This window comes from Clupea harengus, chromosome 2, assembly GCF_900700415.2.
Source record: "Clupea harengus chromosome 2, Ch_v2.0.2, whole genome shotgun sequence".
Taxonomy (NCBI): Eukaryota; Metazoa; Chordata; class Actinopteri; order Clupeiformes; family Clupeidae; genus Clupea; species Clupea harengus.
The window spans coordinates 11,831,577-11,855,799 of NC_045153.1; the positions used below are offsets into that span (position 1 = coordinate 11,831,577).

Sequence of the window (24,223 nt, forward strand, 5' to 3'; positions counted from 1 at the left end):
ACTTTACACCTTCAACCTCACCACCATGGGCAAGACCAAAGAGTTGACCAAGGACGTCAGAGATAAGATTGTAAACCTGCACAAGTCTGGAATGGGTTACAAAACCATCGGCGAGCAGCTTGGTGAGAAGCAGACAACTATTGGTGCGATTATTCGTAAATGGAAGCAACACCAAACAACTGTCCATCGCTCTAGGTCTGGGGCTCCATGCAAGATATCCCCTCGTGCGGTATCGGTGATCATCCGAAAGGTGCAGAATAACCCCAGAACTACACAGGGGGAGCTTGTGAATGATCTCAAGGCAGCTGGGACCACAGTCACCAAGAAAACCATTGGCAACACACTACGCCGTAATGGTTTGAAGTACTGCAGAACTCGCAAGGTCCCCCTGCTCAAGGAAGTACATGTACAGGGCCGTCTGAAGTTTGCCAATGAACACTTAAATGATTCTAAGGAGGATTGGGAGACAGGATGTGGTCAGATGAGACCAAAATCAAGCTCTTTGGCATCACCTCCACTTGCCGCGTTTGGAGGGGGAAGAATGCTGAATATGACACCATCCCCACCGTCAATTATGGAGGTGGAAACATTATGCTTTGGGGCTGTTTCTCTGCCAAGGGTACAGGACGACTCCACTGCATCGAGGGGACTATGGATGGGGCCATGTAATATGGAATATTGGGCTTGAACCTCATTCCCTCATTCCCTCCCATTGAAAACGCAACCTTAAGGATTTGGAGAGGATCTGCAAAGAGGAGTGGACCAAAATCCCTCCTGAGATGTGTGTAAACCTGGTGACCAACTACAAGAAAAAGTCTGACGTCTGTGCTTGCCAACAAGGGTTATTCCACCAAGTACTAAGTCATGTTTTGCTAGGGGTTCAAATACTTATTTTCTGCACCAAATGCAAATTAAGTCATAAATGTTATAAAATGCAGTTTTCTGGATTTTTTTGTTGATATTCTGTTTCTCACTGTTAAAATACACCTACTATTACAATTATAGATCACACATTTCTTTGCAAGTGGCCAAACTTGCGAAATCGGCAGGGGTTCAAATATTTATTTTCCCCACTGTATATGTGTGTGTGTGTGAGAGAGTGAGAGTGTGTGTGAAGGATAGATAAAGAGAGAGAGAGAGATTGAGTGAGTGTGTGTATACATTAGTGCTGTCAGTTTAACGCGTTATTAACGGCGTTAACGCAAACCCATTTTAACGGCGTTAATTTTTTTATAATTTTTTTTTTTTTAGATTAAGGTTCTTATTGGCCTCACAAACTGTGTAGTAGGCTAACGTTATGGTTTGAGTGAATGGTGAGCGCGATACGGCGAAATGGATGATAAAAAGCTTCTGAATGGAAAGTTTACTTTTAAAAGTTGTGTTGTGCAAAAGAAGCAAGCTTCACTGTTGTCTGAAAATTTCAACAGGCAGCTGGTAGGCTTACCTTTTATTGGTAACCTAACTGTTACGGTTCATTGTTTCTGAAATAAGAGGCCTGACTGCTATGTTCCCAGCAAACTTGAAAAAAAAAGAAAATATTAAGCCATGGTTTAACTGCACTATAGGCTGAGTCCTTGTTTACCTGAAATGTGGACTTTATAATTTTATTTTGTACCGCCCTGTTTGGCAATGTTGGTTTTCAATAAAATAAAACATTTGCATAAAGCAAGCCAATCCACTTTTCCATGTTGATAAGGGCATTAAAATACAAATAAAATGATGGAAAAAAATAAATCGCAATTAATTTTGAGTTAACTATGACATAAATGCGATTAATCGCGATTAAATATTTTAATCGTTTAACAGCACTAGTATACATGTGTGATCTCAGAGGAATGCAATGCCATATCAGAATGCCTCACGCTGAGTCACGAGGGGAAGGGCACGGAATGACACGGCACAGCATGGCCGCCCGTTACTCGGCAAGTTTGCTCAGAGAGTGTGAGGTGTGGCCGTTCAGGCCTCAACTCCACCGACACCAAACACTCCCGGTGACTCTCTGTTATCACACCAAGCATCAGTGACCATGAATGGAGCCATAGGGAAGTGAGGATCTATTGAGCTTTGTGGTAGCTTTCCTGAACTGTTGTGTGTTCGTCCACACACAAACAAACAGGTGTGTCTGAAGGGAAATACATAAGCTGTATGTGAGTGTGTTCTACTTTTTCAAATCCTCACCTATGTATGTGTGTGTATACAGTATGTGTGTGTGTCTTTGTGTGTGTTCTACTTTTTCAAATACTCACCTGTGTGTGTGTGTGTGTGTGTGTGTGTGTGTGTGTGTGTGTGTGTGAGTGAGTGAGTGAGTGAGTGAGTGAGTGAGTGAGTGAGTGAGTGAGTGAGTGTGTGTGTGTGTGTGTGTTCTACTTTTTCAAATCCTCACCTGTAGGTTTGACAGTGACCTTCCCCATGTCTTCACTCTTCTCCAGGATCTTGTGTAAGGAGCCTCCACCCTGCCTCACCCACTCCCTGGCTGTGCACACGTACTTCCCCTGGTCCTCTGGACGGGCCCCGGACAGCACCAGCCCGTAGAACCCACCTCCACGGAGGTCCAATCGCAGCCCCCCCTCTGCGTAGCGCTGGGCAGAGCTATCGCCCACTGTGACCTTGTCGTCGGGACCGAAGGTCAGGATCTCCGCCATTGGAGAGCCTCCTACCTTGAAAGACCAAGTGACTGATAGAGAAGTGTGCTCTGTGAAAGCTCTGGTGGTATTGCAGTGAAGCTCCAACTGCTCCCCTTCAGACACCATAGGCTGTGGGATTGACGGCGCCACCTTCAGGCTGTCCCCTATCACTGTAAGCAGAGAATGCAGATGTTAGAAAGGTGATATTGAAATACAGCATAATCTCAAATAGGCATCTGCTCCTACTCCTGAAGTTATCAGTCATAAAGTACTGGGAAGGCACCACACAAATGCGCAACATCTGGATCTTCCACCTGGAATCATCCCTTCTCAGTTAATCCTCTTTGAATGTCGTGAAATGTCAGGCTGGCTTCTCGATCGATGTCCCTCATGCATCCTCTACCCTTGATCCATCTCACATCATCACATCAAGTCACAGAGTCATTTGATATCAAACCACAATACTAATGTACTGCAGAATGTCCAAGACCTTGAACAACCAAAATTCCAACAGCCACATCCCCATAACAAGGCACATTCTGGAATGAAAAGCATGACTCAATGAAGTCACATTTATCTCTCTTAATCTCATTGTTTTGTGGTTGTGGACATGTGTGTGTGAATACCGTTTTTCACAGCCCTTCACAACTGAAAGGCCTTCTGGCTAACTGTGCCCAAGTGTGAATTGCTGCCAAGTGTTAAGAGATGGCAGAGTGTACCAGTGACCTTGACCTCATACCCAGCAGGCACTGTGATATCTCCCTTAACATTGTAGCCACTTCCACGCTTCCTGTACTAACCTGTCTTTCACCTTCTCTTCTGAGAGGGCATACTCAGAAAGAGAGCGAGAGAGACAGTGAGAGACAGACAGAGAGAGAGGTGACTTTTCTTAAATTTGGAAGCCCCCCCCCCCCCCCCCCAACTGGAGAGCCAAAAAGCTCCCAAATGCCCTCTTTCAAAATCTGAATGTAAGCCTTCCTGTCTGAAAGCTGCATACTGGTGGTGCTGGAAATCATCCACTGATGGAGTGCGGGGAGGGGTTTAGAAACCGCTTAAGGTTCAGAACAACCTGAAATAACCTCTTTCTTGGGGAATACGAAACCAAGGAGGCTGTGGAAAGGAGGGGTTGTTGCTCAGGGAGATGGTTTGGAGATGTGTGTTTGAGTGTGTGTGTGTGTGTGTGTGTGTGTGTGTGTGTGTGTGTGTTAGAGTGTGTTAGAGTGTGTGTGTGTGTGTGTGTGTGTGTGTGTTAGAGTGTGTTAGAGTGTGTGTGTGTGTGTGTGTGTGTGTGTGTGTTAAGAGTGTGTGTGTGTACTTAACAGAACATTGGGACTAGGAATACTGGAGGCATGTGTCACAGAAGAGAGTGTGCTCTAGGAACGAACAGGTTCAGGAGTTTTGGATCCAGTATCGAGGAACGCCTGACTCCATTTCTTGCTGCCAAACCCAATTTGCCCAGCAGCAGCAGCAGAGCAAGTACTGGTGACTGATGAGTGGCAACAGGTTGGTGGGAACAGTGGTGACAGAGCAGGGCTTTCAGGACCTCACTATTTGTCAGTGCCTGAGGGCACCAACCACAATATAAGTGTCCAACTCTATCAATACCACATTAACATTTAGGAGACAAATGACAGTAAAACAAAAACCCTGCTCAATATTTGCACGTATGATCAGGCCTACCTTTGAGTGCTACGTCTGCCTTGTAGTTCCCACTGAAGACCGTGTCAGTGCTGGGAGTACTACACTGATAGGTGGCGCTGTCCGTAGCTCGAACCTTCTTGATCATCAGCTCGACAGACGAGTCGGTAATCTTCTTGATGCTTATGTCGCCGCTGGAGACCCGGTCCTTGAAGAGGGCGTTGGTATATGAGCTGTCGAACGTGGATATGACCTGGAACTGGTTCTGTCCCTGCAGCATCATCCACTCAAAGTCCTGATCTCTGGGCCCCTCGTATTCAGAGACGTTGCAGCGGATCGACACAGCCTGGCCCTCAACGCGGACCAAAGGCCCGGAGGGGACCCTAACGACCCTGCCCTGGCACAGAGCTGGAGGAACAGAGAGAGAAAGAGAGAGAGAGAGAGAGAGAGAGAGAGAGAGAGAAAGAGAGAGTGAATTTACATTGATAAGCCATTAAATCTACACAACGTTTGATCATACATTAAACCCGCACAGCGTTTGGTCTCTTCATACATCACTGACAGGAAACCCTTAGCTGTCAACCATGCCACTGGGCTAGGCCATGGAGCTGTGTGTGTGTGTGTGTGTGTGTGTGTGTGTGTGTGTGTGTGCGTGCGTTTGTCTGTGTGTGTGTGGGTGTTTTTTGTGTGTGTGTGTGTGGGTGTGTGTGTGTGTGTGTGTGTGTGTGTGTGGGTGTTTGTGTGTGTGTGTGGGGGGGAGGGGGGGGGTGTTTGTGTGCGTGCGTGCAGGGGGAAAGCAGAGTGCGCCAGACAGGATGTCCATATCTCATGTGGCATCTCTCTGCAGATACAGACACACTCAAACACGCGGACACACCCCCCCCCCCCCAGCACACTCACACACGCACACACACCACACCCCCCCAGCACACACATACACGCACACACACCCACACAAACGCACACGCACACAAAATAACATGAAACGACAAGGCAAAAGGAAACACTGCTCGACAACCTTCCCAACCCGACAGTGCACTCAAGAGATTGAAAAAAACATTCTGGCTGATGAAGTGTCTGCAGAGGCCAACACACACACACACACTTAAACAAATAATACACTATGACAGAAGTCCAGGGCCTCGTTCGTCGTAAGTGCTTAAGTTAAGTCAATCAATTATCCCATTAGCCAGTTTAAATTACCAAGATGATTGAGGACAGGATATATCAGTTCGTCCAAGAATGATCCGCCCTCAAACCATATTGTTTATTAGAACCAGACTAAACTTATCAGGGCAATTGAGCGTGCTCGTCCTTTACATTTACATTTACATTTAGTCATTTAGCAGACGCTTTTGTCCAAAGTGACGTACAAGGGAGAGAATTGTCAAGCTATGTCCTACTTCAAAAGGGGGAAGGGTCGATCACCAAAACCATGATTTTTTTAACGGTACAATGGCTACTAAACTCAAAGAAAGAGCCTCTTTTTTTCTCCGCTGGCGGGCAGGAGATGATCATGAACGCTTATGAAGAATACAAGACCATAATCATGGCAAAATCCAACACCGCCAGCGCTGCGAGAGCAAGACAATAAGCTGTGTATGGGGCTGTGTATGGTTGGATATCTATGTATGTATATATCCTTACAAGTTTGGGTTTGGAACAGTGGGTAGAGAAGTCGTTTAATATATATAATAAAGGTTGCTAGCTCGATTCCCCTCTCCTCCTGACCAAGTGTATTTTTACATTTCCTTGTAGGTCGCTTTGAATAAAAGCATCTGCTAAATGACTAAATGTTAGTTTATTAATAAGAAATTCAATAAATTGAAGCAGTGAAAAGAAATTGTGTGTATTTCTCTCTATTCTTATAGTCCACCTTAATCATTTTCTACAATAATGATACACTGTGCAGACCCTCCAGGAAGTTGCGATGTTGCGATCGCACCAATTCACGCGAATTCAGCGATTCCCCGCGAATTCAGCGCAACGTTGCAATTTTAACACATCACCGCAACTTTCCCGCAAATTTGACAAATCATTGTCATCTCCCACAACTTTCTCCCTCCCCCGGCTACACCTAAGGCGGAAATTCTGCCTTGGGGACATCGTGCAGACACTAGCAGAGTTCTAATCCGTTGTAAACAATGAGAATGGCTACACCAGAGGTGGAAACGGAACTCAGCCCATGTCCTCCGATAATTCAGAAATAGATCTAGCTTCAATTTTTATAATTTTCTGCAAGGTGTGCATGGCCCTTTCTACATAGAGTCTGGTAATAAATCTATGAAATGTAATGAAAATTATATATTTTGCTGTGAATAATAAAGGAAGCAATGAATCCGATTATTTCCCAAACCCTCTAGAGCTGTTGCCATGGAGATTTAACATTACTTTCTGCTGATAAGGTAGCAGCGAGTGTTGAAGAATGGATCACTTGAAATTGGACGACTTTAAATTAATATATGAAATTGAACAACATAAACACCTATACGGATAAAACAAATCAACAAGGATAGCTAAACAGATTGATCAGCATAGAATGAGAACGGCAGAAACGCAGGAAGGACTTCAGACAGACAGATCAGTGACACAGGCTGTTTTTTCCCCCAGTTATATGTGAAGGCTGAAACATTCATAACATAGTATTCAGTCTTACTGGTGGTCCTTTTGTAATACCAACAGCTTACTTCGTTGTGGATAAGTAAAGCCTATGTACTGTTCCCGCTACGTGTTTTACACCACCAGTACATTAACGTAGGTAAACAGACAGCCAAACTCGATTACACAAGCCAGGTAGCGAGCGCCTTGCTCCTTTATTGATTGTCAGGTGAAATGTATGAGTGAAACTGTAATACAGAAAATACTTAGAAGGTATACTTAAGACAGCAAGTTACTATTATACTCGTTACATCAAGAATCAGAGCAACAACAGATTACAGCACAGCTGGCTAACAAGTGCTAACGTTAGCCATTAAAGGAATTATGAATGAATAACGGTCATATCGCTATATTACTAATAATTAACACTAACACAGTTCATGGAAATTAAATTTAGGTCACTTAAACATGTTTATCACAGTATGAAACAGCCAAACACGTAGTCATTGTTTTCGAGGGTGTGAGGGAAAGCATAACACAAGGTTTACTATGAGCATACCGTCCGTAACTAGCATGTGTTTCTAGATAACTGTCTAACAGCTGTTGCCATTCTCACGAGACGAACATTTTAATGATGTCAAAGTAAAAGTCCAATACTATACTGTTTTCGTTTCTATAACAACAATACAAGCAATATACATTTGCTGACCTAAATAAGCAGAGGGCAGAACAGCCTATTTTGCTACATTTTTGTAGTCCTGGTAATCTTTTGTTTGGCATGTTGGTAAGGTTATTTAGGGGACCATTTATCAATAGTTTTGTTCTTTAATGAATGTTTGTTTATTAATTACTTATTTTTCAACCAATAACTAAATTATAATTACAAAGAGGGAAATTTGCAACTTTTTTATCGCACATTTCACTTACTCTCGCAATTTCATCGCAACAAACACCTAAAAAACCCTGCAACTTTCATCGCAACTTTTTGGAAAAGCTCCCGCGAAATCAGGAATTTTAGGCCGCAACTATCACAAAAAAGGCCCGCGAAATCCTGGGGGGACTGACTATGGTGTATTTATAACACAGTCATATAATTATGAGTGCTTTTTTCTCAGCATCGCCGACACTACAAAAATGTACCACTCGCAAAAAACCGCAACACAGTCAATGCTCGGCTGCTGCTTGTGGTGTTTGCAATAAATCGCTCGAGAAGGTCTTCCTCTGAAACTCGCTAAACGAGCTACGACGAACGGGGCCCAGGTGAACACAATGCCAAATACAAATGCATGGCATTCTGAACACCGTCCCCATTTATGGTCAAATGAATCTCAAGTAGCCTTATTAGGGGACACTGATCAGCGTGCTGGCATGAGAAATCTCACAGCCGTACGTGAGACAGTGAGACTAACTGGCAGAGGGAAGGGGATTTGACAGTGGTATAAAACATTTCAAGGCACCCCGCCATCTACCTGCATGTGTGTGTGTGTGTGTGTGTGTGTGTGTGTGTGTGTGTGTGTGAGAGAGAGAGCACACAGAGAACAGGAAACAAGGCTAAGCTACAGGTAACAGAGCAGGGTGAAGGGAAGCAAGCTGAGAAACTGTGAAGCAAAACTCAGAAAACTTGTCAACAACTAAGCGGACACACACACACACACACAAACACACACACACACACACAGAGACACACACACACACACACACAAACAAACACACAAACACTATACTTTCTGAACACTTTTCAGGTAATTTCAAATGTCTCCAAGCAAGACAGGAAGGTGGGATGACATGGTGGTCTGGGTCCCAGCCTGCTTGTTAGCGTGCCTGTGTGGATAGGCATGTGCCAGCATATCAGCTGTGACAACACAGGCATGCAGCACCTCACAGTTCCATTGCACATTACACATTCCATTCAACCGCATTAACAGTAACACACACACACACACAAACACACACACACTTTCCTTCAGTAAACATTTCCAAAAATGTACATTTCCATTTAGTCATTTAGCAGACGCATTTATCCAAAGCGACAAAGGGGAGAACAATCAAGCTAAGAGCAACAGAGACCTAGTGTAACAATAAATACTACTTTACATAAGAAATAAAAAGTTCAGGAATTGAACTACTGTACAAACTGACAACTTCACACAAACAGTCAATAACTGGCTACAGTGTAAGTGTGTGTGTGTGTGTATATATGATTGTCATCATGGCTCACCAAGATGTGACAGCTATAGCTAAAGCTAGATCAGGGTTTCCCAACCCATTGGTGGGCCGCGGAGCACCATCCAGTGGGCCGCGAAAATGTTTCAGGTTTTTTTTTTTCCCACGAAGAACTGATTTATAGTTGAGAACAATATTAATTAGGGCTGTCAAAATTAACGCGTTAATCTATGAGATTATTGTGGCCGAGATTAATGCGATAAAATATTTTAACTCAACTTTGTTTACTTCAGGTGTGCATTGACACCTGACATGAAACCGCCGCATACCTGCAGTCAGTTAAATAGGAGAGACCGAGACGGTAGTTGAATATGGAGAGAGCAGAGGGATTGTTGGGCGGAAAATTTCTGTTTAAGAGTCAAAATGACAGAACAATCGACAAAACTAAAGTTGTATGTAGCATTTGTCAAGATGAATTTAGCGATTACAGAAGCAGCTCGTCTGTAAGTTATCACCTTAATGCAAAGCACCCGACAGAAAGCAGTCCCAGGTTAGATGGTCGCCAACCCACACTCCACGACTTCTCTAGGAAAATAACTAGACCAGTCCGTGAAAAGGTTGTCGGCCCATCAACATAGTTGAGGACGGTGGGCTGACTGAGGTGATCAAATTGCTTCAGGGGACAATTCTTATGATTTACCGTTGAGGGGCACCATTGTGTCTCGCATACATTCCTTGTATGACGGAGAGAGCACAAAAATGTCAGCTCCTCGAGCAAGCTGCCAGCGTCGCCCTTACTGGTGACTAGGCCTGAACAATTAATTGCATTTGCGATAAAATCGCGATATGATAAAACGATAAAACGTAATGATGGTGAATTTTGCACACAGTGTTTAAAAAGTGCATGCCTTGTGTTTATACTTACAATGACTTTGTTTAAATTCCTCCTCCGCCACCGATTTGTTGTTATTGTTTCTGTAATGAGCAGTTAAATAAAAATTCTGTGATGAGCAATTAAATAAGAATATTTTACACTAAATGTATCTAATATTGTGTTGGTCATATTTAAATAATTCATTACGTTTTGTTTGGAAAAAAAAAAGAGGATAAAATAAAAAAAATCGCAATCGGAATATTGGGGGGAAAAAATTGCAATTAGATTATTTTGCCAAATCGTTCAGCCCTACTGGTGACCACCGCACGTCAGTCAAGCAATGACAATTACCTGGGTGTCACAGCTAATTTTATTGACAATGTATGGAAATTGAGATCTTTGGTCGTGACCCGGAAGACGAAAGAGACGATACGTTGTCTCAACTGTTCATACTAATGACGTTTATTTATGAATATCCTGACGATCTGTATCACAAGCTTATTCTTGTTGACTATGAACAAACATAACAGAAGAGGTCCGAAGATATGAGTACCTTTACAACCCCTCCTTAAAAACGTATAAGGACGTTCAAATTACGATACTTATGTGGTGCCACTGTGTTGACAAAAACGTTGACTGCGACTGTTTGGACAGAACGCGCTAATTCACCGAACAAATACTTTCATATTAATTTCCCACCACTTGTTAGTCATGTCATCCATTCATATCGATGTGAATCAATCAATACTAATACATCTTTAACTGTGATGTGTTTTTGTTTCATTTCACAACGTATTTACTGTATAATCAACGATAGCAGGTGCCCGCTTGTAAACAGTCCACATTTTATTTGCTTAAAACACACAGCAGTACTGTCAAATCAGAAAGCAAATCAGCTGTCAAAGGGCTGTTACCTGACCAAATACCTTTCAAACTCGGTGATAGTATTCACAACTAATTTGTTACAAAATTACGTACAAAAGGAGAGCCCACCCGCGAAAATCATGTGTGCGCTAACAATTGTCTGGCGCCAGGTCTTGGGTAGGAGGCATGTTGTTCCGGGGATATTTAGTTAAATGGTCCGCAATTTTTTTTTTATTGGCTAAGTGGTCCTTGGTCTGAAAACGTTTGAGAAACACTGCTTTATAGACAATAACGATCATACACTCCCATTGCACTCAAACAACCACACTCAAACGAGGAGATATTGTATCAATTAGCCTATTAAGTACTGTATTTATTGATTGCAAAGAGTTCAACGTTACAGCAACATAACTTTGCTCCGGTCGCTAAATCTGATATATCCGTGTGCATCATCGCTCTCCCTCTCTCTCTCTGCCACACCCACCCTGTAACCTACGTGTTTATACATTATAGAAGCAAGACCATTATATTGTAACAAATCACGGAAGCGTGGTATATTTGTTATGGCTTTTTATTAAACACTAAAACACAACACACTGTCACAATGGCACGGGCTTTATGCCCTGGTGCAAGTTACCACGAACAGACTGTGCTACCGTCACCCACCTAAGCTCTGTCCCAACACAGAACAACGACATGTAATTAGAACGGTAAGGAACATATAGGGAACGTCGTTGAGCGCTAGTGCATCACATAGAGTATAACAGTATGCGCCCGCTGCACGGCATTACGGGGCGACTATGCCGGCACGTTATAATATTCTGGTTTAAAGTTACTGCTTGTGAAATCAGCTGTCACTCGGCTATTACCTGACCAATACCTGTCAAACTCGGTCATAGAAAAATATCATGAATGCATATTTATTACAATGGGGAAACTATAAAATCGGAGTAGGGACAACTAATGCCCAGCGTTGACGATGCAGATATAGAGCTGGAAACAGCTAAATGAGCTACAGCCCAAATGCAGTGAGCTTTATCAAGCCCTGGAAAGTTCGGCACATTTGCCCGTTTCCACAGCGTCTGCTGAGCGGTCATTCAGTACAATGGGGCGTCTTAAGACATATCTTACGAAGTACGATGACTGACAAAAGACTGACTGGACTTGCTCTCATGAATATTCACACAGATTTGGAAATCGACAGCGAAGAAGTACTAAAACAATTTGATGCAACTGGCAGAAGGGCAATGCGTTTTGGCTGTAACCCATTATTTGCGCGCGTGTGTGTGTGAATGTGCATGCGTTTCTCTCGCCTTTTATCTTTCACCTTTGAATAATGTAACTTATAAACACGTTGGCCCAGCAGAAACAAACAAACAACGCGATGGACAACCCAAGAGGCAACACGCATTTCTGGACCGATGAACAGACGCGATTCATGCTCAATCAACTGTTGTTGTTGGTAGTGGTGAAGAGGTCAAGCGGAAATGGCTGTATCACCACTAGTTGTAATGAAAACAGCGCCACCTATCGTATCGGATATGACATGCTTTCGACCAATGATTCGATTTATTCACTGCCATGTATATTGGGATAATAGCACTTGCCCCGAAAGATAGCATAGTCCGACTAAGCAAAGATTCGAATTATACCATCATGTAAACACACTGAGTGAGTCCAAACTTTATCTTCACACCTTTAGTTAAGAGCGGTCGTAAAAGACCTGGGTAACATCACACAGCCCAGAAATCCAGGGGAAATCATGACTCACACCCTTCCTCGCACACTGTGGTGCCGTTCATGGGTCGGCATATGATGGACTTGTTCTGTTCAATGGTATCACACCCGGAACCACAAGGTTCATTTTTATTAAGGGATTCCTTTCTCTCTCCCTATTTCTCTCATATTGTCTCTCACACACCTGTTAGATATTTTGTCACCTACTTGTATCATGGTAATTTCATCACAGTGCTCTCAAGTTAATGTTTGGTTACCTTTGGTTTCCTAATTAACGCGCAAACATACCTTCAAAGAAAGTAATCCAATTCAAGCGGAAAACCTGCAGTAACCCACTTTGTTACCCTGGAGAAGTCTGTCCCATTCAGGACTACCATTTAGTAAGTATGACTTGGTATTACACGAGAGGTTTTTTCTGATAGCCTATGCTATTTACCTGCGTTGTCAAAACATCGTAGCTGATTTTGCTCACACATATAGCCTATTGAACATGTAACATTAGGAAAAGCAATTAATACTTCCCAACACATTTCTACTAAACTAAACCCCCCGCAAACACGCAAGAGATTGTGATTTGTGAACCTTCATCCTGGAAAAAAATCTGACAGAATACTGTTCCAAATATTGCTGCAATCATAAGAAAAACAGGCTCACCTAAAGTTGCCAACAAAAGCAAAGAAGCAAAGCAGATCTCTTCCATCTTGATCAGGCGCGTACTTTCCCCCCTCAAATTGTCATCCACGCCTCACACGAAACACTGAAAACCCCCGTGATATTTCCTTATGTTCCAGAGAGCGCAAGTTATGTCGATATCCAAATACTTCTCCCGGACTTTAAATGCGACCTGCCGTTTATCCGTAGAAAATCCTCACAATAATACTTTAGTAATCCAACGCCACCGGCAAAGACCCACATGGTTCATGACTATACGTCTTCTGAACAACGCATGCACTGAGAACAGAACGGGACCCCGCAGCAGTCTATGTACAGAAGTGTGAGTGACTTAGAAGGTTCTCATTAGATGAAGGAAGGGACACGACACGGAGCTGTCTGTGAGCAGGTGAACCTCTCAGTAGCCCTACCCCAAAACCCCGCAGACAGTGACAGTGCAGAGACGTAACAGACACTAATTAAATCTCTCCAAGTATCTAGAGACATCATGCTGCATTCGACTACTCCAACTTTCATCATTATTCCCCTCAACGTCGTCTTAATGACTCATGCGTGCATATCAAGGGGAAAAAACAAAGCGTCGGTTAGTTCGCTTTAGCAGACATGATTTCATCTTTTGATTCCACGAATCGGAATGTCAGTTACTCTCCGCGTTACGGGATACACTGCTTTGATCCAATTTGCCCCTGATTTCCTTTTTTTTTTCAAGGACCCAGTCAAATTCAATCAAATAGTTTCGAGCAGCCCTTTTAAACGCAGCTTAGTATCGAACTGGAGTTGTGACCCATAATAGAAAACGTGTCAAACATGGTCCACACAACAAAAGGAACATAACTGATTTGCTGACAAACACTTCAACCGACTACTAATGTGCTAAAAAGTAACAATAAGTTACAGCAAGTAGGTTTTGTTTTCCAGTTGGTCAACACGATGAGAGCGATATTTCACAGTTTTAAAATGAAGTAAATGTGATGTATATTATATAAACGCACACGCCCAAAAACTGTAAAACTTCACTTACCAGTGACATAAACAATGATTAAGTGTCCAGCAGCGCCGGCTGAACCAGGACTCCTGTCTGGTATCTGCCATACTTTAACATTAGGATTTTCAGCAGTGATGTGCAGTTGTCCACGTCTATCAGTTTGCACCATGTGACTACGGGTGGCTCTTCACAGTATATCAAAGGGCAGTTGAGTGTTAGGGTGCTCATCTCTAGAACCTTCCAAACAGTATCCCTCCTGCTACGAACCTCTGGGAAGCATGTATTGTCTAAAGGGGGAATTAATGGTTACAAATGATTGTGTTCCACTGCACGGAATTTCACTGTTTTGTCAGCAGACAAATGTAAGTGTGTGAGAACTTATCCTTTCTCACTCAAACTAGGCAATGTGGCGTTAGAAAATTCACCTTTACTCTTTGGTTGTAATCCACCACATGAAGTAAATGTGATATGCAAACACCCGCCAAAAACTGTAAAAGACATAAAAACTTCACTTACCAGTGACATGGACACTGACCAGTGGCGGTGCGTCAATACAGGGCGGAAGGGCGCCGCCCCTCCTAAAAATTTTAGATGAAAAAAAAACAAAACATTATACACCAAACAATTAAAATAAGAAATGTACTGTGTTAACGCGTTACATGTGTGTGGGAGACCGTAAGCCCCTGTCAACAACCACTTAAATGTGACCTAATATAATATATTGCCATTCGTTATCACTGAGATAAGCCCCTCCTCCCTGGAGGGGCGCCGGCCAAATGGAAGTCAATGGGAGCTCTCATACTTTTCACATACATTTGAGCAAGGACAGCTTCTCATTGGCGGATGAAAGTTTGATCCTGGGGCGCAAAATTTTGCGCCCTAACCAATGACATTGTTTCTTATTTCAACGCGACTGGACTATTCGTCGAATCAGAGACCTTTATGATTCCCTCACATTCCATATAAATCTCACGTATCTACGAGAGCAACATAGCTACCAGAGACTTTGACTCTGTGAGTATGGCGACTGAAAACTCTGTGGTATCCCTTTCATGAAACACCTTTTAATCGATGATCAGATGTCGATAAGAAGAGACTGAAAGACATGGGACCCGAACGTCCGGATTTAAAAATGAATAATAGACTGTTTGAAGTTCTGTGGTGCATTTGAGTTGGCCCTGCGTGGTCATGATGAGAGCGAGAACTCGGATAACCCAGAGATATTCCGTGGCTTGGTGGACGTCGTTGGCTCACTTGACAGTGCACTGAAAGACCATCTCGAGAGCGCGACTGTGTTCAAGGGAACATCCAAAACAGTCCAGAATGAACTTCTTGACTGTATGCTGGCTGTTGTGAGGGAAAAGGTATTGAGCGATTTGCCAACTTGAAAGAGAGGAGGGCTACATTTCTTTACAAGTAGAGGGCCCTACTCTTGTCAAACACCAATGTAAAATGTGATATCTCTTTCTGAATCTCTTGTGCTCTAAACCTCTTTCATGTGAGGGTGTGGGCACCTGTTTTATTCTGTAAACCTCTGAAACCATTCTGCTCTGAACCTCTCATGCCCAAAGTTACAGTTTGTTGATGGGTTGTTATTGGATAGTGTTGAGCACTGTGTGTTCTTGAAATAAAGCTTTGTTTTCTTTAATATTCTACTCAAACTCTTTTCTTCTCATTGTGGAGTGCTATTTTAACTGCGCCCCCCCCCAAAAAAATTATTCACCAGCCGCCACTGACACTGACACTGATTGAATGTCCAGGAGCGTAGGCCAGGGGTTTTCAACCAGGGGTCCGTGGCCCTCTGGTGGTCCACGACGGCATTGCAGGGGGTCCGCGACATGAGCCTATGTTGATCAGTTCACTATTGAATTATTTTATTTTTATAAATTCGCTTTGATATTTCAACACATTTCCAGATTACTCTTGAATATCGTGAAAAATATTGAAGAAAATACACTGACAAGTGCTACAGGCGGAATATGTGCGCAGGGGGAGGGGGTGTGGCGATGGCGGTTAGTGATCTACCCTGATAACTGCAAATATTTAAGTGTTATAGGCAGAATATCTGTGCAGGGGGAGGGGGCGTGGCGACGGCGGTTACAAACACGCACGCGCGTGCAGGCACATCAGTGGGCCGCAAATTACTTTCTAGTCAGAATGGTGGTCCCTGGGACAAAACCAGTTGAAAACCCCTGGCGTAGGCTATCTATATCCATATAAACCACTGTCGTTCTTTGTTAGCTTTTGGATCTCCATATAGGATATAACAAGATTTCCTTCAGTGTCGGCTGCCATCTGTTGTCATATTCTAACATTAGGATTTTCAGCCAGTGATGTGCAGTTCTCCACGTCTATCAGTTTGCACCATGTGACAACGGGTGGCTCGTCACAATATTTCACAGGGCAGCTGAGTGTTAGGGTGCTCCTCTCTATTACCTTCTGAACAGTATCCCTCCTGACACGAAATTCTGGGAAGCATGTATTGTCTAAAGGGGGAATTAAAGGTAAAAAATTATTATGTTCAGAGGACACAGCGGAATAATACAAAAATGACCTTTTTCAGAAGGCTTTCATAGATTATTTTATACTACACGGAATTTCACTCTTTTGTCAGCTGAGCTTTTCCTTTCTCACTCAAACTAGACAATGTGGCGTTAGAAAATTCAGCTTTACTCATTGGTTGTAATCCACCACATGGAGAATTTTCAGTTTTCAAAATTGGTATCTATACTGTGTTTGATCGTTTATTGAAGTAAAGTGCTTCTGAATGCTTAGACCTCCCCGCAAGGACTCCATCATTAGCATTTTACACTTTAAAGTTTCATTAACTAAGTTTCATGAAATGGAATAATTTATCAATGAAACTGAACAGACATAATAATACTTATTATTAGGTATTAGTTTGTTCACGTTAGCTAATGAACTGAATAATAATTCAGGATATACAGCATAAGTTATTAGTAAATGTAACAAAACTTTTAACAGTATGTGATAATTAAGATTTGTTTATCATAAATTCATGATTTGTTCATGTTCATAACTATATCAACTAATGAGGAAACTTAACCGTTAGGTTTTCAAATTTGACCGTGATTGTGTGTGGCCTGCCTGAAGCAGTACAAATATATCATCTTGGAAATGAACAGTGACAACATGTGCACACAACTATGCTTGATACCACACTATAAAAAAATGTATGACCCAATCCTTTAATTCTTTTTTTAATGAGACATAAATTCAGTAGATCATTCAAATTCTCCCAAGACGCACCGTATAGTAAACGTTAAGCAGTGGGTTTGTTCAACTCACCTTCAGCATTGCCATCAGGGCAGATGATGCACCATAGCAAGAGAGCCAACAGGGTCTTCATTGCCGGCTGTTCCTTCATCCTCATGATTAGCTGTTCACTAAATGTACTTATAATATCACAATTCTACGTCTAGTTTAGGCTCGTTCAAGTGATATTATTCTCTGTCTCTGTTGGTCAGAGTGAAAGTGTTGAAATAAATCAAATTAGATAAAGACTTGGATAAAGATAAAGCCTGCCCCCCCCCCCCCCCCCCCCCCCCCACCCCCTTCTACCACCCTCTTTCGCTCTAACTGTCTCATCTCCCTCACACACACACACACACACACACACACCACACACACACATGTAACCCCCCCCCCCCCAACACACACACTAAAGCAGTCATTAGATGCACCACCTGTATGAGCAGACCACACATTGCATGGGCTGTGGTTTCCATTTTTTCCATCAAGGAGGGCTGAATTTTTCCCTCTCGCACATTTTCACAAACACACACACACACACACACACACAAACATACACACACACACACAACACACACACACACACACACAAACACACAAAAACACACACACAAGGGCCGTGGTTTCCATTTTTTCCATTTCATTTTTTCATTAGATGTACCACCTGTATGAGCACATCACCCATTGCATCGGTTGTGGTTTCCATTTTGTTAATTCAAGGAGGGCTGAATTTGTCTTTAGAAGTTGACAACAGCATATATGACGACTGCACAGGCAGCACAGACATAAACATACAGCAGTCAGTAGTGAAGACTAAGAGCTACTCGTGCTATGTATGGGTTTGAAAGAGATGTTGTAAATGATAAGGTACAGCATACGAGGAAAGACAAAACCTCATTGAGGTCATTAAGCCAGACACACTCACACAGGAAATCTCCCTTTCTCTAGGCCCCCTCATACGACCTAATTTGCTCTCATGCTTATATTCTGAGAATGAGAGGACCACGTGTGTGTGTGTGTGTGTGTGTGTGAGAGAGAGAGGGAGAGAGAGATTATATTTGTATACAGTGTGCCCAACTCAATGCTTGTGTGCTTTAGCTTGCCTATTGAATGCCCCATTCTAATACATATGATTGTGAATAACTACATTGAATTATACTGTATTGTTACATGGGTCTGAGTAAAACCTTGACAGCTTAAACAGGGCATGTTTAATTGTACTGACTGAACAAATTGAGCAACGCAGTGCTTGATAGTGACCTGTGTGTGTGAGTGTGTGTGTGTCGTGTGTGTGTGTGCGTGTGTGTGTGTGTGTGTGTGTGTCGTATGTATGTATGTGTGTGTTAGTGTATGTGCGTGTGTGTGTGTCGTATGTATGTATGTGTGTGTGAGTGTATGTGCGTGTGTGGGTGTGTGTGTCGTATGTATGTTTGTGTGTGTGAGTGTATGTGCGTGTGTGTGTGTGTGTGTGTGTGTGTGTGTGTGTGTGTGTGTGTCTGGGTGTATGTATGTGTGTGTCGTGTGTGTGTGTCGTGTGTGTGTGTGCGTGTGTGTGTGTGTGTGTGTGTGTGTATCGTATGAATGTATGTGTGAGTGGATGTGCGTGTGTGTGTCTGGGTGTATGTGTATGTGTGTGTGTGTGTGTATGTGTGCGTGCGTGCGTGTGTGTGTGTTACAACCACGTGTGTAGCTCCGCCCAGGTTGTGCTACCCCTGATTGCTAGATGAGATGCACCTGCCCAGGTGATCAAGCAGCAGATAAAGACTCCAGTTTCCTGCTGCAGGGGAGAGGCTTCTAGCTTGGGGACTGCTGGTCTTGCTGTCTCTTAGCCTGGGATTTTGTTGTACAGCTATATTTGTCTTGTAGTTGTTAAATGATGTTGTATTAATAAATCTCATGGATTTGGTACTTTTTAGTAGTTGTTTTGGGTCAGTGGTGGAATGTTTGTTCGCCCCATAGGGCCACTAAAGTTGGGGCGTAACAATTGGGGGCTCTTCCGGGATTGAACATCCATGAGGTAAATGTTTGAAAGGTTTTGTGAGTGGCTAATTGCCTTTGTGTTGAGTAGTGGTCATCTTTTTGTTAGATCATTTGTTGTTGTTTGTTAAGTGCTTGTGACTGGTAAGTTACCTGAGTGACCTGGAGTTTTGAGAGCATCCTGATTAGATAGCCGTTGGGCAAGACAATAGAGTCTTGCCACTTTGTTATTTTGCCTTTTTTATTTTTGGTGGTATATGTATTGGGTCTGCTGCCTGCTTACAGAGCTCAACGTTTAAAGGAGCCTCCCGGGGCGCCACTGAAGACTAGCTAGGCTAGTTAGCCATCTTGTTAGGCAGGTTGGGGTGCCTCTCTACAGGTCTAGTCCAGTCATTTGCACTTTGCACAGCAACGGGTTGATCTTTCAGTGACTTTCTACTTGTTGTTTGGTCATTTTTGTCTTGTGAAGCTGTACATTTGAAGTAGTATTCAGAGCAATGACTTGTGGTGCGTGACCTTTGAGTTGTGGATACGGCACTCCACATTTGTTGGGTCACTGTTTGGTTGCAGCTTAGGTGGAAGCTGGCAACATTTTGTTTGTAGTGATGGCTACTGTGTGACCCATTTGTGCGTTGTGGTTGTTGCAGTGCACGTTTGATAGTGCCACTTGTGTGTTGATGCTCTTACATGCTTGAATTGCAGCTAATCCGTTGTGTTGTGCCCTTTTTGTTTGTTTGGAGGTGGTCGCTCCAGAGATCAGTGGACCTTGGATTGGAAGGCCACACCCACCACATAAGGTCACTTTGTGTGTTGCTGGTTTCTTGCATCCATCACAGTAACTTGTGTATGTGGTTGAAGACCACGTGGTGTCCATTTTGCCATTTTGTGTCTTGTGGGAGTGGGACCCACTTTGTATGGCTACCTGTTTGTTTGGCTGCTATCTTTGCATCTAGTAGCAACAGCTTCGTTGGCCCTTTTTGAATGAACTTAGACCTTGTTACACTTTGTCTGTCGTGTGTGTGTGTGTACGCGTGTGTGTGTGCGCGTGTGTGTGTGCGCGAGAGAGAGAGAGAGAGAGAGAGAGAGAGAGAGAGAGAGAGAGAGAGAGAGAGAGAGAGAGAGAGAGAGAGAGAGAGAGAGAGAGAGAGAGAGAGAGAGAGAGAGAGAGAGAGAGAGAGAGAGAGAGAGAGAGAGAGAGAGAGAGAGAGAGAGAGAGAGAGAGAGAGAGAGAGAGAGAGAGAGAGAGAGAGAGAGAGAGAGAGAGAGAGCAAGATAAGCAGAGATAATGTTAACAGCTGAAACAACATTTACTTAGTTGTGAGAATTTTAAAAACTTACATTAAATCTTTCACAGGCCAGTGCTATTAACAATATGTAAAGCATAATATATAGTCCACTGGTCAGCTGCACGGCGGGGTCCTGTTCATCCTAGGGTTATTTTCTGATACTGACCGGTGAACTACACATTATCCCACTTATTATACATTACTACTTTACAAATGCCACACTCTTATTTATTTTTATGTTACATTTTCACTTATTATAAGCACCATGTGAAGCAGGCTAGCCCATCTTCATAAGTAGTTCAAAAGTCAAATCTTCGCTGCCTAGGTTTTATAGGCTGTTTGGTCTACGTGAACATGAACATCCTTTCTACATTTTGGTCTGAACCCAAACCGAACTGCCAGGCCCCGCCGGGTCCCATCGGGCTCAGGTTCAGCTTTCCATCCTCTAGTGTGTGTGTGTGTGTCTGTGTCTGTGTCTGTGTCTGTGTCTGTGTCTGTGTCTGTCTGTGTGTGTGTGTGTGTGTGTGTGTGTGTGTGTGTGTGTGTGTGTGTGTGTGTGTGTGTGTGTGTGTGTGTGTGTGTGTGTGTGTGTTTCTCTACCACTATTATTTGGTGACTCAGAAGTGCCATCTTGTGGCTCAAGCGTGCCAGACATGCACGCTGAAGTCTCATACATAACAATTTCACCACGAGACTGAAATGTTTATTAGTGATCTAAGTACTTGTAATTGTAAAAATAAAAACAGGAGGGCCTTGATCAAATGATTTTTCACCCCAACAATACTTTTTATTCTGAGATGAGCCGCATTTGAGGTTGGTTATAAATCGATAAGGATATCAAGGGAGGCAATAACATGCACAGAACATTAATACAATTGCAGTGCTAATGTGCTAAACACATAACCTTTATAAACTGCCTGTAAGCGTACTACGCTAGGCTACACAGTGGCACATAGCATCAGAACACCATAGGCCCAATCACACACTTCACAAAATGGAGGTCACCATGACAGTACCTACAGTTAATAATGCTTCATCCAATAACAGTTAAGAAAAAATACAAAACCAAAAATAATTGAACAGTATTATAAGTTCATTAGAGAAATTATTTAATATTCAAAGGTGTGCTAAACTTGACAGTCATTACAGGGGCTGACTTGTCCATCATTCAGCTGAAAGAACTCTTGATTGGATATTCTCTGCTGTGGAATACATCACCACAGTAAAAAGGTCCTGTGGTGTCTTGTCCTGTCCAGTTTTAAACAATATTAGGATGATTAGATGAATCACAAATGGTCTCAAATCAAATACAAGCAATGTGTGGAGGGCCTCTCCTTTCATGCATACCCGATATTAATTCAGGGTTAATTCTTAGTTTGAACTTTTATATTATATTTTAGTTTGAATTTAATATTGATATTAAATAAAAAATATTTTCATTAAATATTTTCTTTTTCAGCTTTACCAGGAGATGTAGTTGTGCGGACTTCATTTCTGATTGATACGCTGAAAGGCAAGCATTAAATGTAAAATAATATTTATAATTATACATTAACATGAATAGCTCAGGTTCTGACAGTTATAAAACAAACCTTTAAAGCAGGGGTGGGCAATTAATTTCCCCAAGGGGCCACATGAGATAGTGGGACTGTTGTGAAGGGCCGGACCAATAGGCTGAACTCAATTCTGCTCAATATAAGTTGTATCTCTTTATAAAAAAAACCATTAAATTGTATGGTTTTGATTAACTGCTACTGGTAAGAGTAGATGTTACATTTAGGCTATAAAAAAAAATTGGTGCAGGCATAGTAAAAACGCCAACATTATTTAATCAACATTCACCTAAACGATTTTGAAAATGAGCATGTTTTTGCAGTATTAAAGGTGTTCCCAGACGATCAATACACATGGCACACACACACACACACACACACACACACACACACACACACACGAGAGCAAGCTTGCAATGCGATAGTATAAGTTTACAAATTAATAGTAATATCAATTTTTTCAGCGCAAATGGTCGCAGGCACGCACACACGCACAAATGTAGGCCTACGTAAATAAAAAATATCCCCCCTTATTATACGGTTACTTGCCAAAACAATAGAAGACATTTCTCCAAAATAGCTATTTTTAAGGATTTTGTTGCCGTTTAGTTCTTCACGCAAATGCAAAGCAACCCACCTTCTGACATCAAGTTTCAATGACTTTCAGTTACGTTAAATGACCGGACTACTTGCGTTGCGGAATGATATGAAAGATGTGAATTAGAAGCACAAAACCCGTTGCCAATGACAGCAGTCATACATATTTCGCAGCAGTGAATTTATAGACCTGCCAATTTTGGGATGGCCCATTCAAATCAACGGAACTTTTTGGAACATTCTGAAGAGCCGTATAATAAGTACAGGTATTTACGTTTGATTCCTAATTTACAATTGACCTCCGCGGGCCGCACAGGGACAGCCAACGGGCCGCACTTTGCCCAGGTCTGCTTTAAAGGCACAGAAGAAAGAAAAAACATTGTGTAGCCTGTAGTCAGAGCTGTAACTCACGTTTGCATCCATGTAGACTCAGGAAGGAGATCATCATCCCCAGAAAGAGAAGGGTCACTATGCCCCCACAGATGTACACATAAGAGAGCCACTCCTGGTCTGGATTAGTAATACCTGTGTTTGAGGAGGGTAACAGAGGTAAAAGTTTTGTCTTTTTGTATTTATTTTTAGTAATACACAGAAAAATATGTTCAATGCCTTGTGCTATTGGTTGGGGACTTCCCACAGCAGTCAATCCTCTCACGAGCCAGTACTCATGGCCAACAGCCTAACCTAACCAACATACAGTAACAACTGCCCAACCATAGATACTGAGCAGCAGGACACAACGACAACAACAACAAAGCTGCCTTCGTGAGCATTTTACTGGGGTTTTTAAGTAGGCAGCTCCTTCTTTAAAGAGTATGTAGCAGGACGGATTTAAGCTGACGTCACTGCGCCGTCTGTTAACTTCTCCCCGTCCGTCTAATTTGCCAGGATTAGGTGACACTCTGTCAGTCTGTACAGCCCCTATAAATGAACAATGAGGTGCCATATTGGCATGCGTCGTATTCCACGGTACCTGTGGCGTCAAGCTCAGGTCCACCAGGTTGTGGAAGCTCTAAGCTTTATTTGGTTGGGTTATCGTTCCCAGCTGTGCACCTGTATTACTTCGAGTTGGATCATACGCTCGTTGTGCGTTACATACAGGTATTTATAGGTCCTTGCTCTACTCACTCCCTTTTGTTGCTCTGTTTAGCTAGCGGACGCATAGTCGCAGCTGCCTGTCATCCTGCGTTCCTTGCCGTTGGATGCTTGGTAGGTTACCTTGCTGTTCCTTTTTATATTTATTACTAGTGTTGTGTGGCGGTAACGTTTCATCTCTCCCATAGGAATTGGCCTGGGTGGGTTGACGCCGCTGCTGTTTTGCTGCTAAGTTTTGCTTAGAGTTACTGTTTGCTGTTCGTTTGGCTTCAAGTCTCGTCCTCCTT

The 24,223-nt window shown here is 42.8% G+C and overlaps 1 protein-coding gene and 1 long non-coding RNA gene across 6 annotated transcripts in view; both read right to left on the bottom strand.

Moving 5' to 3' along the window:
* The window catches only part of LOC105895271 (immunoglobulin superfamily member 8-like), a 36,880-nt gene extending 22,066 nt beyond the window's left edge, over nucleotides 1-14,814 (bottom strand). For 4 of the 5 annotated variants that reach the window (XM_031582709.2, XM_031582705.2, XM_031582700.2 and 1 more), the window contains exons 1-4: nucleotides 14,672-14,814; nucleotides 14,192-14,442; nucleotides 4,305-4,670; nucleotides 2,384-2,794 (exon numbers count right to left, since the gene is read on the bottom strand). In XM_031582709.2, the coding sequence (XP_031438569.1) occupies nucleotides 2,384-2,794; nucleotides 4,305-4,670; nucleotides 14,192-14,324 (910 nt within the window). In that variant the 5' untranslated portion in view covers nucleotides 14,325-14,442; nucleotides 14,672-14,814. Of the gene's footprint in view, nucleotides 1-2,383; nucleotides 2,795-4,304; nucleotides 4,671-13,152; nucleotides 13,614-14,191; nucleotides 14,443-14,671 lie in introns of those variants that run through there. The other variant, XM_031582711.2, reaches the window with a different exon arrangement.
* A 6,583-nt stretch (nucleotides 14,815-21,397) lies between these two features.
* Nucleotides 21,398-23,302, bottom strand: LOC122128640. The gene is made up of 3 exons (XR_006151528.1): nucleotides 23,253-23,302; nucleotides 22,157-22,197; nucleotides 21,398-21,939 (listed from the first exon to the last, which is right to left on the bottom strand). It is a non-coding gene; the product is annotated as an uncharacterized LOC122128640 (long non-coding RNA).
* Between the last annotated feature and the right edge of the window lie 921 nt (nucleotides 23,303-24,223).